A 17,839-nucleotide genomic window follows, 5' to 3' on the forward strand; every position below is an offset into this window, starting at 1 on the left:
TATGTTTCTTTTGAGATTTTTAGCATGCAGGCTAATGTTCATTTTTAGCAGAGCTTCAGCTGTTTGGATCGGTTGGACATTGATGACATGAATAGCCGGTAGCTAATGTCAGTTTGTCTCATCCATATATTGCTTGCACGGCAATGCCAATGAAGTTTGGTTTTGTGCGAGGTGACCGGGATATTAAGCAAAGTTTCTGAGGTGGATTCCGTTAAGAACTCTACTTCTGTGGTCGGTGGTCACTGCACCAAACTATCAATTATGTACCTTACTCAGTACTTAAGTACATGTACTGTGGCTATCGACGCATGTTTGCACGTATTTGGTTGGAAAAAGGACGGCAAAAATACACTTGTGGTCGTGCTATTCCAATGCGAAGTTCACCATGGTCCAACAAAATTTATGTTGGATCAAGGACACCTGGTGCAATGACCTTGGAACAATGAACAGTATCAATTTAATTGTCATGGCAAACACATGTAGTGCAAAGGGGGTAACCGAACCGCCTTCATTTCCGGTATTCGCGGAAACTGTTTGAAAACCTTGACTAACAGTGAAATTTGACCAAATTTTATCAAAAATTTAAAATCCAGTTTGACCTTGACTAGTTTACCGAATGGTTTATGATCTCGAGTCGATAAGAAACCTTTGGTTGCAAACCACAACTTAGGTGAAAACCATAAAACTCAAAGTTTCTAAAAAAAAATTCACATTATATTGTGCAACTATACAAAATCTCAAAAGCAAACTTGACTTTGTTTGTGAAATATGAAATTAACTGATGTTGAAAAAAACACTTTCCTAAAAAAAAATTCTCTGCAATTTGGCAATTTCATATCTCACAATCAAATGAAGTAGAGCTCCTTATTGAAATTTTGCATGGTTGTCTAATGTTATCAAACTACTATACAAAATCTCAAAAGCAAACTTGACTTTGTTTGTGAAATATGAAATTAACTAATTTTGAAAAAAGCACTTTCCTAAAAAAAATTTCTCTGCAATTTGGCAATTTCATATCTCAAAATCAAATGAAGTAGAGCTCCTTATTGAAATTTTGCATGGTTGTCTAATGTTATCAAGCTATATGTAAGGTTTTCTTTATTCCTTGACATTGATGGTTCTTTTGCCATTCATAACCGTGCACCACTTATATGTAGCACCCCACTTACACTTTCATTCTTCATAACGAACAATGTCTTATAAGTTGATTTCACTCTTAATTTAACTATCAAGGTGGTATTAATCAAGTGCACATGGCACTCATAGGTCACGTAGACAATATTTTAATTGGGTTAGGATGTCAGAGTGGTCAACGCGGTTATTAAACCGTTTGGAAGAGTATTTGTGTGTTTGCAAGTTGTGTAAAATTATTTTGCCTTTATCCCGGGTTTTTGTTAGTAAAGACATCTTTAGGGAAAGTGATGCTTCAGCCAAAGAATATCCCCTAATGTCCATTTCACTTTTGCAATGTAATGCATGAGCCAAAGAATAAAAAGTCTTAGGAATGAAAGGAGTTTAAAGGAACTGTTACAATAAAAAAAAGCATCTTTTCTTTATAAAGTGCGAAATATTTTATATTTGAAGATTCGAAACTTTTTGTAGTTACAATGGTTAGCCTCTGTGTAGTCATATATAGTTACCAAGTCAACCAAATATGTTAACCCCAACGTTGGGAGACAACAATGCACAAAATATGACCTTTTCCTATCCTCTCTTTTCGTTCAAAAGATAAACATTAGCCAGCCAAATCTTCATTTCTCTCTCTACATGTCAATCGATACTATTGTTTTAAAGGATAAATAGCAATGTGCCCATGTAAGATGATCTGCTGTCCGCGTAAGCATGTCCAACAGTTCACATAAACTCAATCTCCTAAATCTCTTTTCTAATAAGGAGAATTTAAGACATGGAAATATTATTCTTCCCCAAATATACTCTAATTTGAGCCCTAAATAATAATAAAGAAAAGGGCCAACCTCCCTTTCCACACTTTGGGCTATCTCCTGTGGGTGGAGCGTAATTCCTCTCCTCTCCGCTCAGTGCAAGGAAAGTAGCTACGAGTGAGGATTTTGTGACAAGAGTGGCTCCCAACTTGTGAGGACCGAATTTTATGGGGGAAGAGAACTCCAATCCTTAGGCAAATAGACATAGAACTGTTAGCCATGCTCTAAGGTTGTATTTAACAAAACCTTTTGTATTCTCTCTGTTCCATAATATAAGAGATTTTGGGTGGATGTGACACATCCTACTACGTCTGTCCAGATTCATCATACTAGGATGTGTTACATCCACCCAAAATCCCTTATATTATGGGACGGATGGAGTATGCTTTAGGTCCGCTATAGAAAAACTTTTAGAACTTATTTATAATTTTATCAAAAGGGTCAATTTATTCACTCTATCCAAAAGTGTTACACATTTCGGTATGTTGTTTTTCTTTCCAAAAGAGATGGTCATATTTATAGTCTCATGCTAAATTAAATTGTTGACCGAAATATGAACAACTATCTTAGTCCTCATTGGTTACATGCATAGTATAATTCATTAGTTTCTGGTGGGTTTTGTTTTTATAATTTTTAGAAGTCTCGTCAAACACTATCACTATAGTCCGCTACGGTCCATCCGCTGCCTTATCTATTTATTGTCATTGTGATTTTAAAAATTGAACATAATTATCGTTTGAGTTTATTATTTTACTCTCTATAAGTCTAGTAAAATCATTAGCGGCTTCGTCATTATACTCCTCTACAGCTTGCCCGCTGCTTCCGCTCTTTATTGCTTTTGAGATTGTAAAAGTCCAACATTATTATCATTGGGGTTTATTTTTTTACTTTCCAGAAGTTCCACTAATCGTCGTGACTGGTGCTGCTTAATGGCATGCTCGTTGTTCCTCCTCTTAATCATCATAGGGATTCAATTTGGGACTCTGTTTATAGTTTTTAGATGTTCCATCAATCACCACTACCCTGCTTCATTACCTTCTCCCATCTTTTATTGCCATTTGTCATTACTGTTCTAGATGTTTTTTTTTTGAAAATTTCATATTTTTCATTCCTATATTTTTTATTTATATAAATTGTATTCCTACATAAACTCTTATAATTATTCTTCTATTTTCTAAATTTATTTTATTTATTATTTCGAATTTTATTGATCGTGTTTTAGATGGTCATTTCTTTCAATAGTTTTTATTTTTTAATTATAAATTTTAGCTATTTATAAATTGTATTCCTAGTTGAACTCTTATTTATTTTAAATTTTGGAATTCATTTTATTTTTTATTTCAAATTTTAATTTAACAATAACTGAAATTCACAATTAAAAATAAGCAATATTTTAATCCCAAATTTTAATTTCCGAGTCGTAACTGCGGCGGCAACGACACTCCGACGGCGACGGCAGCAAATCCCCCCTCCCCCGCCGCCGTCCGGTGACGTGGCCTTCCTCCTCTTCCCACCGCAGCCTCAAGTTGGGGGCGTGGCCCACGCACTGGGCCCCACACCCGCCCACCATAGCTGGTGCCCACACTCCAACCTCCCAATTCCTCCATGAACGTAGCCCACCATACACCACCCCTCTCACAAGTTCACAACACCTCACCCACGGGCCCACCTGTCAGTCACTCAACCATCCCCACCCATCCGTAGAGCGGGTCCACCCGCCCAGTCCACCATCGTCGTCACCCACGAGGAGACGCCGCAGCACGGGAACACTCTTTTTTCTTCAATTTCACAGGAAATAACATTTTTTGTAATTTCTTTTATAATTTTTTTTAATGCGCGTCGGCGTTAATAAAGCGCAACGGCAGGCAGCGATCTAGGCGCCCGTCGTCCACTCCTCCTCGCCTTCCTCGCCTTCCTCGCTTTTATCGCCGCCGCCGCCGCCGCCGCCTCCGCCGCCGCCGAGGAGTAGGAGTAGTAGGAGGAGGAAGCCGGTAGCCGGAGGAGGAGCGGGGAGATGGCGGACGCGAAGCAGCAGCAGCAGCAGCAGACGGCGGCGGCCGCCACGGGGGTCTGGAAGACGGTGAAGCCCTTCGTCAACGGCGGGGCCTCCGGGATGCTCGCCACCTGCGTCATCCAGCCCATCGACATGGTCAAGGTACTGGACGCTGTGCTTCCTCCTCCTCCCTAGGGTCTGAGGTTGGCGACGGGATCGGGGTTTTGGGGTGGGTCGGGTTGCTTGCTCGGGGTGGAGGGCTTGGATCCGTTGTAATGGAGGGGGATCTGGTGGGTAGCTGCGTAGGAGTGGGTTGGATCTGATGATGCGTGGGTTCGAGTGGTGCAGTGGAGCTCGCTTATAGGGGTGGCTGGGTGTGGATCGCTTTAGATCTGTTGCAATTTGTCGATGGCGTCCGCGCGGATGCTTGGGAACTCATTTCCGTTAGCTAATTATTGTCTCGGATGGAGTTCGGTCGCCACGATCTATTAGATCCGTGGAGTTTGGGTTTTACGTGATGCGGATTGTAGTAGAGCCGGGCCAGTTTGGTGTTGCTCGCTGTTCTCTGTGCTTTCTTGAGGTATTTCATATCGCCATCTTAGGTAAATTTGTCAGTGGATTGTGTAGTAAATTGCCTAATTGGTCGATCCTGAGATGATCCATTAACATTTAATCTGTGAAAATTGTAGCAGTAGCAGATTTAGTGTATGGCTCTACATTTGTGCAGCGGCATGCAAACGTGCTAATTTTTTAGTCTGGTGGGCGGAGAAGATGCATTCCTTGCTATTCCTTTTCGTGATCTGTTATCGATTAGTAGCACAAAATGGGGAAAAAAATGTCAGCAAGATCTGTTGGAACATGGGAATTGGCTAGTAGCCATCACTATCAATGTGCTGATGGCTTGGTTTATGGTTGGTACCTACTTTATTTAGCACGTGAGCTTCCTGTACATAATTCTTCCTTTTATTTTGATTTCAGGTGAAGATCCAGCTGGGAGAGGGATCTGCAGCTCAGGTCACAAAGAACATGCTTGCTAATGAGGGTATTGGTTCCTTTTACAAGGTTCGTTCTACTGAAGGTGCTTTAGATTCATTTTCAAACATTTTAATGTGTGTTCTCAATGCTGGTTATGTTAGGTTACTATGAGATTTTACTGGGTCCAACTTGGACATTGTTATCCAGTATATATTGTTCGTATCAATAATGATTTGATCCTTGTTTAACCTTGAAATGTCTCAATATACTATGTTAGCATTTTAGCTTGAACCAACAAGGATTCACTATTTTGCACTTGTTACACCATGTTCGGTTGTTAGTTTTGGATTGATATGTTGTTGAAGTTCTTCAGCACCTCATTTGCAGGGTTTGTCAGCTGGTTTACTAAGGCAGGCGACATATACTACTGCTCGTCTTGGATCCTTCAGGTTTGTATAGATCACTTGTTTTCCATGGGCAGAAATATTTTAAATGGTTACTGCTTTTGTTGTATTATTCTCATAATGGTCAGAATCAATGATTTCAAATTGGAAACTTGCGTCTAGTCTCCTCGGTACCTACTAGGACGATTAATACTAATTGGATGACTTTACGACTAATTGTGGTTATAATTGAGTTGCCTTATTACTGACTAGGATGACTAATCGCGATTAGGTTGACGATTTGAAAACATGACTCGAATCTTGTAGTTACCAGCTAGGATCTTTCTGCTACATTCCTTAGGGGAAGTCATATTAATTCGATGACCATATTTGTTTCAAGTTTAAGAGTGCCAGTTCTTCTCACCTTTTGTACTGTACCAGGAACTCAAAATTTAGTTATGTGTGTGCATGATATCTGATGTGACACGTCCTGTTACTGGAAGCAAAACAAAGCCTTTTTAGGTCTACGAAACTATATCATTACCTAACAATGATGAATGGGCCTGCTTCACTGGGCAAGAGAGCCAAACATGTGCATAAACTATGCTGATTGCTATCTGTTGCTGTCTTGCTGATGAGTAACTGAAAGAAATGTGCCAATGCTGTTTTGCTCGATAACTTTGAGGAAAATTAGGTTACCGGGGATATCATTATTCTTTATTTTCTGGGATTTTTTTAAGAGTGATTAGGCTGTGTTCGGATAGTAGGGATGGGAACCCAATCTCCCCGCACGGAAAACGGAGCGGTCCATTAGCGCGTGATTAATTAATTATTAGTTAATTTTTTTTTAAAAATGGATTAATTTGATTTTTTTAAATAACTTTCATATATAAACTTTTTACAAAAAATGCACCGTTTAGCAGTTTGAAAAACATGCGCGCGGAAAACGAGGGAGAGGGGTTGGGAACTTGGAGTTCCAAACACAGCCTTAATCATGCTATTAGCAGAATTATTTTGTAGTACACTTGGCCTGATGTATCATTTGCTATTTTGGAGTTTTAAGGAATATTTCATCTTTTTCTTTATTGTTCTCCTGCGGTTGTTCCATTTTACTGTGTAGAGAAATTTGATCATCATAAAGCTGGATTAGTTGAGTTTATTGCTTCATGATTCTAAGTATTTATTCTGATTTAGATGGTTGTCAATATTTAGGTTGGAACTTGATATTTGATTATCTAATTCAGGGTTCTGACAAACAAAGCAATTGAAAAGAATGATGGAAAGCCATTGCCTTTAGTTCAGAAAGCTTTTATTGGCCTTACTGCTGGAGCTATTGGAGCATGTGTTGGTAGCCCTGCTGATTTGGCACTCATTAGGATGCAAGCTGATTCGACCTTGCCAATTGCACAACGCCGTAACTACAAGAATGCTTTCCATGCGCTCTACCGTATTATTGCTGATGAAGGTGTCCTTGCCCTTTGGAAGGGAGCAGGACCTACTGTGGTTAGAGCTATGGCCCTGAACATGGGTATGCTTGCTTCCTATGATCAGAGTGTTGAGCTATTCAGAGACAAACTTGGTGCTGGAGAAGTTTCGACTGTACTTGGTAAGATTACAGCATTGAGTACTTTATTGTTTTTCTTTGCTAAACTTGTAGAAAATTTTCACCTATTTTGTTATGGTGCATAGCTTTTGCTTTACATGCATTAAGAATTTGCTGTAGTTGAGTAAAATATGATCTTTCAATATTGCACATTACTATCAAATTTATGTAAGCACATGCCTGCTGCCCTTCTTCTATGCTCAGGACAAAGTTTTCATATGAAATATTACAACTTCTTTTACAGGAGCCAGTGCTGTTTCTGGGTTCTTTGCATCGGCCTGCAGTCTGCCTTTTGACTATGTGAAGACACAAATCCAGAAGATGCAACCTGATGCCAGTGGGAAGTACCCGTACACCGGTTCTTTGGACTGTGCCATGAAGACCTTCAAGAGCGGTGGCCCATTCAAGTTCTACACTGGCTTCCCTGTGTACTGTGTCAGGATTGCTCCCCATGTGATGGTAATGTTTAAGCACATCTTTGCACTGTACTTGTACCACCTTTTGTCTCTAGTTCTCCACATGCATCCTCACTGAGTGGTATTTTGTGCAGATGACATGGATATTCTTGAATCAAATCCAGAAGTTCGAGAAGCAGATTGGAATATAAGGTCTTCAGTTGGAGGTTAATATGCGGAGTTATCATTTGCTCGAGTGGAGATAATAACGTTCCAGCTGCTTACACTATCGGTAGTTGGTTTTGGTAGACAAAAGTTTAAACCAAGTTATCCTAGCTTAAATGTTGCCGTGGTGGTACTATTGTGTCTTTTACAATAATCGAATCATTTGTTGTAACTGGGGCGATTTTTTTGGGGTGGACATACTTTATTTTTGTTGGCTGGGACTCAGCCATGAGGGGGGATACTTCCTGCTTGCGCCATTGAATTAAATGGGACCATATTTTATACAGATTTCCAAAATCTCTCAAATGATCTTCAGCAATTGTTTCTATTGGAAGCCAACGTGTTCTTATTGGAATCGGACATTTGTCTACATGGCAATGGCCACAAAAGATCGCATGTGACAAATATGTCCGACCAGTGGAATGGATCTGTGTTTTGCTAACCTAGTACTTGTACGCGAAAACAAATACAGCAGTCATGCGTCCGATAGCCAAATCGGTTGTGTAATTTTCAGCTCAAAGCAATCTATTGTTTTCTCTCTTCATTTATATAAACTATAAATGAAACACGATTTATTCGGAAACTCAAATTTACTATCCTAGGTACCATATAATTATAAGCTAGTACTTAGCATTCAGAAACTTGAAGTCAAGATCGTAGCATTCAGAGGGGCAGCATATTCAGAGAAGAGTACACGGCATCCAGAAAAGCAGGGAGCTGCGTAAACAGTTGGGCCGTCAATTTGTTGGGCCTATTGTGTCTGTTTACCAATTTTCCTTGTAGGGGACCAACAAGTCAACAACCCATATACTGTTTTCAACATTTGAGATCGAGAATTTCCCAAAAATACAATAAAAAAACTCAAGAAGACTTAAAAAAAAGAGATTTCTAAAACATTCATAAATTGGATATTATGGTGGTGTGATGCCATTAATTTACCTTACAAATGGACCATGCAATTTAAGCAAAAGGAGAACACATTCTATCACCTATGTCCAACAATCAACACTAAACCACCAGTCCACCACACAACAAAAGAACAGAAAAAAACAATAATTGAAATTCATCTTGAACTTGGAAATACCAGACCACTACCCCCAAGATCATTATGAAACACAAACAAGAATAAAAAAAAAATCAAAACAACAATTCAAAGCAAAGGAAACAACAAGGGAAACAGCACATATCTGATGATCAATATCTGCCACTGCACCTAGATAATCTGTCACATCAATTCCGAGGACTACTCAGTGGCGACACCTCCGACACTGCCGGCAGCTGGTTCTTCTCCGACGCTGCTGTCGCCGGCGAGGTCCAGCAGATGTCGTTCAGCGACGGCCTGAGGTCTCTGTTGCAGAACGCCTGGTACTCCAGCGTGTCGCCGGCCGTTTTCTTCACCTCGACGACGTAGCACGACGGCGAAACCTCGAAGATCTCGGCGTCAATGGCGAGCTGCCCTTTCCTCCCTTCCTTCCACCCCTGCAGCTTCACCGCCATCCCGTCCTCTTCTTGCCTCTTCTTCTGCTTCTTCTTCACCGTGAAGTGCTCCGTCTCCGCGATCTCCTCCAGCCTCGACACGATCGCCGTCGCCGGCTTCCCGGTGACGAACAGCTGATCCTGCGTCCTGCTGCTGTGGCCATGGCAGCAGAACATCCCTGACAGGTCGAATCCCTGCGAGAGCGAGATGATGTCGAACGCGTTCAAGCTCGCCGGCTTCATGTTCATGGCGGCGTTCGCTGGTTTCTCCTCCTCGTTGAGTTTCATGGTGTTCGAGCTTGCCGGCCGCTTGGTGTGTCCCTTCTTGAACCATGGATGCTTGACGAGCTCGTCGATGGTGATGCGAGTTGTAGGGTTTGGGTCGAGGAGTCTGGAGATGAGGCTGCGTGCGTCGGGGGTGAACCAGTCGGGGACCTTGAACTCGCCATTGGTGATCTTCTTGTACATCTCCATGAGGTTGGAATCGAAGAACGGGAGGTAGCCGGCGAGGAGGAGGAAGAGGATGACGCCGCAGGACCAGACGTCGGCGGTGGCCCCGTCGTAGCCCTTGTCGCCGATGATCTCCGGCGCGACGTACGACGGCGTGCCGCACGTCGTGTGGAGGAGGCCGTCGTGCCGCCGCGACGCGCTGAGCGCGCTGAGCCCGAAGTCGGTGACCTTGAGGTTGCCGCCGCCGCCGCTGCCGTCGTCGTCGACGAGGAGGTTCTCCGGCTTGAGGTCGCGGTGGTAGACGCCGCGGCTGTGGCAGAAGTCGACGGCGGCGACGAGCTGGTGGAAGTACCTCCTCGCCGCGTCCTCCCCGAGGCGGCCGCCGCCGGCGACCAGCCTGGCGAGGAGCTCGCCGCCGCGGACGAGCTCCATGACGAAGTAGATCTTGCTCCTGCTGGCCATCACCTCGTGGAGGCGGACCACGTTGGGGTGGCGGCCGACGAGCCGCATGACGGCGACCTCGCGCTCGATCTGGTCGACCATGCCGGCGCCGGCGCGCAGCGCCTTCTCCTTGTCGATCACCTTCACGGCGACGGTCTCGCCGGACACGAGGCTCCTGGCCTGGTACACCTTGGAGAACGTGCCGTGCCCCAGCGAGCGGCCGAGCTCGTACCGGCTCATCACCACGGTGCCCTTCTCCGGCATCTTGACACCGGCGCCCGGCGGCGCCGCCACCGGCAGCTGGTGGAGGCGACGGCCGGATTAGTGTATGTTCACGGCGGCCATGGCTGAACGTGGAGAGCCCATGTCGTTAATGGGTGAGAGACGAGGAGGAAATGGAGGTGTGGAGGAGCCATTTTTGAAGGAAGCAATGGCAATGGTTTGGTGTTTTTGCAAATCCGCCATGGGAGGAGGATGAGAGCATGGAGGATGGAGCTTAGCAGTGGTAATTAATTGTGGTCTTCTCCGTAACACAAGGTGAGGTCATTTCCATGTTAAATTTCACCATTTGTGAACTGCCTAAAAATAGGATATAAGACGATACAAATTTAGCTAATATTATTTATCAATTTAAGTCTATTGAGTTATTTCTCTCATTGATTTAGCTGAGCCTAAGGCCTTCTTAGTATGACTTAACATTAACAAAGGATCCCTTGTTGCTTTCGTGGCTAATGTCAATGCTTTTCCTAAATTCCAGAGGCATTTTGATGAAATTATCCTGGGAGAAGGCCAATATAGAGTTATGTTTCGCATATCACTAATATATATTAATATATATTAAGATTATCATCTTTGCCAATATTAGAGGATAATTTTGTGCTTGACAATGCGAAACTGTATCTAGCAAATGTTTTTGCAAACTTTAGGAGTTCATCAATACCAATGATAAGTCATTAAAAAGGTTAGAGAAAGACATCGCACATTTTAAATACGCCACTTGCCCAGTTCATATGACCTTTCTCCTACTAAACTACGATCATTTTTCAGAATTGTAATATTCAGTGAGACAAAGTGGAGCATAATTGACTTGTTTTATCACTTTGTATATCAATAAGAAATACAAAATACTAAGAAGCAAGCTAAGTAAGATCATGTATTTGATGGCAAAGATAAACTTTACTAAGGAGAGAGAGAGAGAGAGAGAGAGAGTAGCAACTCCAAATTTAATGATAATAAAGCTCATATATTCCTTATAAGGGGAAATAAAATTGCCTCTATATCTTACGTATACATATCTTGATTTTTTTTCTTATGTATGTTTTTTTTGCAAGAAATAGGGACATGCTTAATGTCCTGGTTTGACAAAGTATTACAAAAGAAAATTAATGGCATTATTTTTAGGTTGAATCATTATGAGACGTTCTCGAAATTATGGCCTTGTTATTCAGCCACATTTCTAGTGGATAATAGATGTCTCATTAAGATAGAGACACTTCATTCCTAGAAATTTTTTACATCGATCATTACTTAGATGATAATTTACTAAGTAAAATTAAATTTAAATCATGTGATTCAAGTTGATGGAAAATCATATATTATGATTCCATTGCATAAATAATAAAATCAGTGGGAGCTCATCAAAATCTCCAACAAGAGAGATTATTCTACCTCATTTATGATTCATATCTCCATTATGTGGATGCTAAAATTTTGCATGAGTTGTAAAAGTTTTGCAAAACATTTTTTCATCTCTTAACAGTGACTTGCAAAAATTAATATACATAGCATAGCCTGAGTTGGTTTTTTGTTGTGGAAAGACAAGTCACATATAGGGTGTAGACTTAAGAAATCTATTTGTGGAGTTAATCAAGCATCAATGATGTTTTAAATTCCGTTGCATCATTAGTGAACTAAGCTTAAATAAGAATATGGTGGATAATGATGTCTGTAATGATGGAAGTGAGACGTCATTGAAATTATGACATGTCATTTATGCCACATTGTTGATTCCAAAATTTGGAACAATTTTGAATCATGATAAAACATTAGTTAAGACTTCAAACCCAGTATGTTATTTTTTACTTAGGAATTTTAAAATTAAATTATGTATATGTTATAATTGAGTCTACTCTACATGTAATACAACTTGATATTTAATAATTATGAATATAAGAATTATTAAATCATCAAAAAGCTTAACTCCAAACCAAGATTATTTATGTACCTATTAATTCAAACTTGCTAAATTATTTTATAGCAAATGCTTACAAGAGACACCAAAAGATCAGTACAAATCTATACTTCTAGTATTGAATTTTTAAATTATGAAATTTCAAAAAAATAAAGTAATAGAAGAAATATTAGAATGGATTATATAAGAAATTACTAATTCTGTTTTTGGCATCTATAATTATATAGAAATGTTTTGTATCAACTTCCTTTAAAACAAAATTTACTTATGAATTTAACAACATAATTTATCATTATCCAGTGAAATTTTAATATTTTATATTCACAATAGGCCATGAAACATACAAGTTGACGGTTAGTAAGACTAATCAAACTTGAACTGTTTTTCCTTATTTTTTGGGTCATTTTACGGCGCCCCCTCCCCCCGCCCCCGGCAAATAGTAGTTGATTTTCATGGGTATTTTAGATTTTTTTTCCTTAATTAAGGTAGAAAGGTATTTTGGTATGTTGCCTTGCTCCCAGTCTGTGATTGCTACCGCCCTCGGCTCTTCTCTCGCGACAGCGCAAGCCTGACTCTGCCACAACGGTGATGCATGGTGCCGCCCCTCCGCCCAAGGTGCCCAATGGTCATCCCGTCCGTGCCCCTCCACTCCGCTATACGCACAACATGCGGCTAGGTGGCGACCCTTGTTGAACGAATTGGCGTCCTCTGGCTCCGCCTCCCACCCGCGTGCTTGAAGCTCCGAGCTCGCCGCCCCTCCACCTTTCTTGCTCGCCTTCAGGAGTGAGGGACCACTGCCACTCCTTGCGCGAATAATCCTCTCTGTGGAGGCGGCACCCCTCATTTGTATGCGGTACGTCACAAGAGCCGCTGCCACCACTGCATTCAGTCTGGAGCCACTGTAATCATTCTTCCGTTTGTTTTGATCCGATTCATGAAGCAATGTCTCAATGTACATATGCAAGGGAATTTTTATGCCAATATCTTTCGCTCCCCAGTAAGAGATTGTCTTGAGTAAGATATTGTTGCCCAATCTGCTACTAGGGTTATCATCGGAGGTGTTCCTATGTAGTGTTTCCCGGGCTCACCACACCTGGGTAAATTATTCAATTCTAGCTAATTTGTACCATATTAATTAATATGTTAGCTAATAATTAGATAATTAATATGTATTGGATCCCCGATAATTTTTGTCCTGGGATCACCATTGGTTATCATAGTTCAATTCGTGAATGAAATTACTAATATTATCAAGAAAGAAATATATTGACATAATTGGTAGGAACATCCTTGTTGCAACATCCTTGTAGTATTAGAGCAAGTGAGCGTGGGGGCGATGGCATGGAAAACAATGCTTTTCTCGTCGAAGAGCACGGCAGCAACATTCGACCTCTGGCTCCAGGTCTATGTGACTGCACGGCGCCTTGGCAGAAACTCGCAACACAAACCTAGCTGTGGTGAACCAAAGGGTCAGGCTTATTGTACATTTGTAACCCTGTCATATTACTGATTACAGAGATTTATACCAATGCCACAATTTTTTTTTCAGATGTACCCTTCTACTACACCTATTACACTAACTATACTAATGTAGTAGAAATAAACCTCCTTCTTTGGATCTAATCTAATGAATGGCTCACATTCACCCAAGGGTACTTTAAAAAAAATTCATGTTTTGACGAGAATATTTCGCCCCTTTGCTTCAGAAGTCATGAACCTAATGTGGGAACTACATCACTAATGGATGATGACACAACAAAAAATGAATGAGCTGATTGGCATGGATCATGTGGATTACTTCTTCAGTATAAATGGGAGAGTGACCTATGTAAAATAAATATTTAGCTAATCAAACATTTCGGCATTCAACTACACGGACCTGAAGGTGTTGATAGCGCTAGGATTTCTCTGATGGGTCTGACCATATTAAACTAAAAAAAGGTCTTTTTCATTGATCGGTTTGCCCTGGAGCCGAGTAATGACTTTGCTAGGGTTTTACTCCAAAGTCATTTATGCTCTGAGATAGAGAGAGAACAGACCTAGGAGAGCAGCTACCTTTATAAGTTACAAGCTGAGTCTGTCAAACCATTTCGCTTTGGCCCTTTTCTTAATGTTATAATTAGAAAGAAGGGAAAGACAAAGAAAGAAAGAGATCAAGGATTTATTTACCATTGGAGAAAGGGGATATTGGAGTAAACCAAATAAAAGTTATGTCTATGTGTGATCTGGTTGCAAGTATGAATGTTTTTATGTTGGAGATATCGGAACAAGATGATGCCATTTACTCAATTTGACATGTTGTATAAGTAAATGAGAACTAACTGTTCGAATGAGAGTTTTTGTCTTGAGAAAGAAAGGATGACTCCTCAGGGAGATTTTGATGTGTTTCTTATTGTCGTATTAACATAATTGAACATATAATTCGTATGATAATGCCAGTGCCTGTTTGGCCTAATTGGATGGGCACATTGTATACTATTCATTTAAATTCTTTTAAATTGGTATGATAATTTTGGAGTATAAATATGATGCAAACATGCAATCATCAGCTATTAGTTGCATGGTAAGGGCCATCTCTTGTTGTAAAAACTATTAAGTCAGGACCCACTGCAAAATCAATTCAATTCATATGTTTTGCATTGTATGTGCATCTTTATGTGGGTCCAATAATAAACTGAAATAATCTATATTTATGTATCCTCGCTGTTCATTTGATAACCATGTCGTCTCGGTTCCCATGCTTTTTATCATATTTTTATATGGGTAATTGCACTTTGACCATATTTTAAAGACTAAATACCAATTTGACCATATTTTTCGAAGTTTGATCATTTGACTTTTTTTTAAAAAAATAAAAATTAGGTCTGACCCTGTTCCGTGAAAACAGTATAACAGTGTTAACTTATAGAAAAAATGACGCTCATGCCTTCATTCAGATGGACAACCGACAGGTACAGTGGAACAAAAGTTCAGAGCTTTCCAATAGAGCAAGAATCAGAACTAAACTATTGTCTTCAAATTGCTTCGATTGCTAAGTTCAACCAGAAAATCTCAGAATATCCCTACGAAGAAATCCACTTGGACTGCTCTGTTCACACAAAAATAAAAAAATCATGAACAACAAAGATAGAGACCGGAGGAAAAAATATTCTTAGAGCCTGCACCTACAGCTGCTGAAGCCGGTGACCACAAGATTTGGGGTTCCACTGCTATGCGAGCAACCGACCACTGTCTCCCTCCGTCCCGGTCATTAGCCGAGCTTCGTGCCGGGCGTTCGCCGAGCACCATGCCGGTGAGTTCACATGCCTCCTTGCTGCGAACCCCCGCTTCTCTTTCCGAGCCATGCGCCGGCCGCAGATCCATTCCCCTTCTTCCCGCTCCTCCACACCCCGCACCGGCCACCGCGAGCCACCATCCTGGCCTCCGTCCATTGCAGGTCGCGCCGCCGCTCTCTCCATGCGCCTCAGCTATCTTCACGCATGCCTCCGCGAGCCTTTGCCTCGGCCTCGATGAGCTAGCCGCCTCGCCACCGGGATGAGACCAGTCAGGATCCTCTGCGGTCGACTACGTCAGTGGCAAAGGTACAGTACAATCGTCTTTTCAGGCCCACGTATCAGTGACAAAAATACGATGCAGTCAACTTTTTGGGCCCACATGTCAGTCATCCATGGTCGAGGTCGGGGTCGGCTTGGATGAAGTGAAAGTTGTTTGGTCATTTTGATGTGTACTCGTGGCATTTTGGTTATTTTGTACAAGAAGAAGGGAAACTTAATGGTGTAATGAAAATAGGGGCAGACGGTTACTCTGAATTTAAAAAGCGGGGTCAAATAAGCAAACTTAAAAAAATAGGGTCAGTAGTTAGCTTTCAAAATATGGTCAAATAAGCAATTATCCTTTTTTTTATTGTGACGGTTCAGAAGTCTACACATTTTGGTTTTTGAAGAATTACCTCCTAAAATATTACCATCATTTGAATTACCCCATGAAATTTTAATACCAGATGCAACTGTTCAAACCGGCAAATAACACACTAACTCAATCTGAAACAGTTTTAGTCCTACGTGACAATCCAGTTAGTATTTTTTTATAAAAAAAAGTCATTGGGCCGATCTGTTAGATTTTTGCCCTTATCGCATTCCCCTCTTTCCCACAAGGTCGTGACTGTGTGTGGCATCAACGCCCTTCTTCCTCTGTTGCACAGTGGAGACCTCGGCAGGCACGGGCGCTAGCACTCACTACGAGGCGTGAGGAAGACCTCAGCAGGAAACAACACACCCAGTGCCGGTGCCTTGGCCTTTCTCGGGAAAGATTGTGGGGGATTGAAGCGCCACTGCCCGCCAATCTCTTGGGTTCTTGTCCTTTTCGAGAGAGGAGGGGTAGGGTGGGGTGAGAGATGACATATGGGCCTACTTGGAATTTTTTTTGTTGCTGATTGGAGTGCTAGGTTGTCGCCATGTGTGCAATCCTAGGCCAAAATCTCTTTAAACAGTACTGGGGGTATTTAATTCAACCAGTTTGAAGAGTTTTGGTAAATGTTTGGTATTGTGGTTAGGGGGTAAATCTTACTGCGTCAATAGTTTAGGGGGTAATTCGGACTTTATTACTATCAAATATACAACGACTCGATTTATTACGTACACTAGAGATGGCATGGGCTGCTTTAGAACGCACGATTTTGAAAACATGGAGTAGGAAATATACAAGATTAGAATGTCATGCCTTGTAAATTCCTACATGAAACAAAAACACAAGATTCTTAAATAATAGTCGTTTGGATGGCACTCAAGAAATACATAGGAATTGAAGGCACAAAAAGAGAAGTCCATGAGGTGAGACCTTATGTTAATTTTTATCTAAAATTCCTATGAAATGGTCTATTCCATAGGATTTCTCAAGGAATTTTAAGGGTTCAATCTTTTGTTCCAAATCGCTCCATAGGAATTCTATCCATAGAATTCAAATCCTCTGAAAAATGCTTCACTTTTCCTTTGTTCCAAAGGAGTCATAAGATAAGGGAACTTATAGGTTTCTCTTTTGGATTTAACCTATACTGTATAAACTGGCACTATTTTGCACGATCCAATAATTTTTAAGACACCAGACTATGATTAATTTGCAATCTTTTTGCAGTCCGACTCCAGAGCTAGCTCACATCACTATGGATATGTAGGCTTTTGTTCTGGATCTGATCTATAGCTATAGAATGCTCCATCCGTTGGAAAACAAATCAATTCATATATCCTTACTATCATCTTACCACGAATCGAGAAGCTTCATTGTACCTATTCAATGCCCTTATGTACCTATAGTCCTTTTTATCACTAAAGTTCCTATGCAAAGCGAGACTTTGTTTTATTTAGGATAGAGGGAGCAGATGTGCTTCACGATTTTGTATGAACCAAAAGCTTGTGAGACAGCATGACTGAAGTCAATAACGCTAAAGCCACTCCCAATAATGGGAGTTTCATTCTTATTCCGTATTAAATATTGTATCATGTCAACATTTTTCATGATGTGGTAAGAAATTAATAATGAAGTAAGAGATGAAATGGGTTTAATCTTGATGAAACCATATGCCCGATGTTTTCAATATAGCTTGGTCTCTTGCATGTATTGCGTATGCAATATTAAAAATAAAACAATAAATTTCATGTGCTATTTCAATCATCAATTAAACATCTGTTTGGTTCAATGTATGGAATTGGTCGGGTTGGTTCAAACCCATTATTTAGGGTGTTCGGTTTGAGGATATATGAGATGGATT

At 40.9% G+C, this 17,839-nt stretch overlaps 2 protein-coding genes across 2 annotated transcripts; one reads left to right on the plus strand and one right to left on the minus strand.

The window, feature by feature from the left end:
- Positions 1-3,750: 3,750 nt before the first annotated feature.
- On the plus strand, positions 3,751-7,849 carry LOC4338082 (mitochondrial dicarboxylate/tricarboxylate transporter DTC). The gene is made up of 6 exons (NM_001420263.1): positions 3,751-4,098; positions 4,915-4,998; positions 5,299-5,360; positions 6,539-6,900; positions 7,142-7,356; positions 7,448-7,849. Exons 1-6 carry the CDS (start codon positions 3,958-3,960, stop codon positions 7,502-7,504), a joined length of 921 nt encoding a protein of 306 aa, NP_001407192.1. The 5' UTR covers positions 3,751-3,957; the 3' UTR covers positions 7,505-7,849.
- Positions 7,850-8,391: 542 nt separating this feature from the next.
- On the minus strand, positions 8,392-10,346 carry LOC4338083 (CBL-interacting protein kinase 20-like). The gene has a single exon (NM_001420264.1). It carries the CDS (start codon positions 10,146-10,148, stop codon positions 8,748-8,750), a length of 1,401 nt encoding a protein of 466 aa, NP_001407193.1. The 5' UTR covers positions 10,149-10,346; the 3' UTR covers positions 8,392-8,747.
- Between the last annotated feature and the right edge of the window lie 7,493 nt (positions 10,347-17,839).

This window comes from Oryza sativa, chromosome 5, assembly GCF_034140825.1.
Source record: "Oryza sativa Japonica Group chromosome 5, ASM3414082v1".
In the NCBI taxonomy this organism is placed as follows: Eukaryota; Viridiplantae; Streptophyta; class Magnoliopsida; order Poales; family Poaceae; genus Oryza; species Oryza sativa.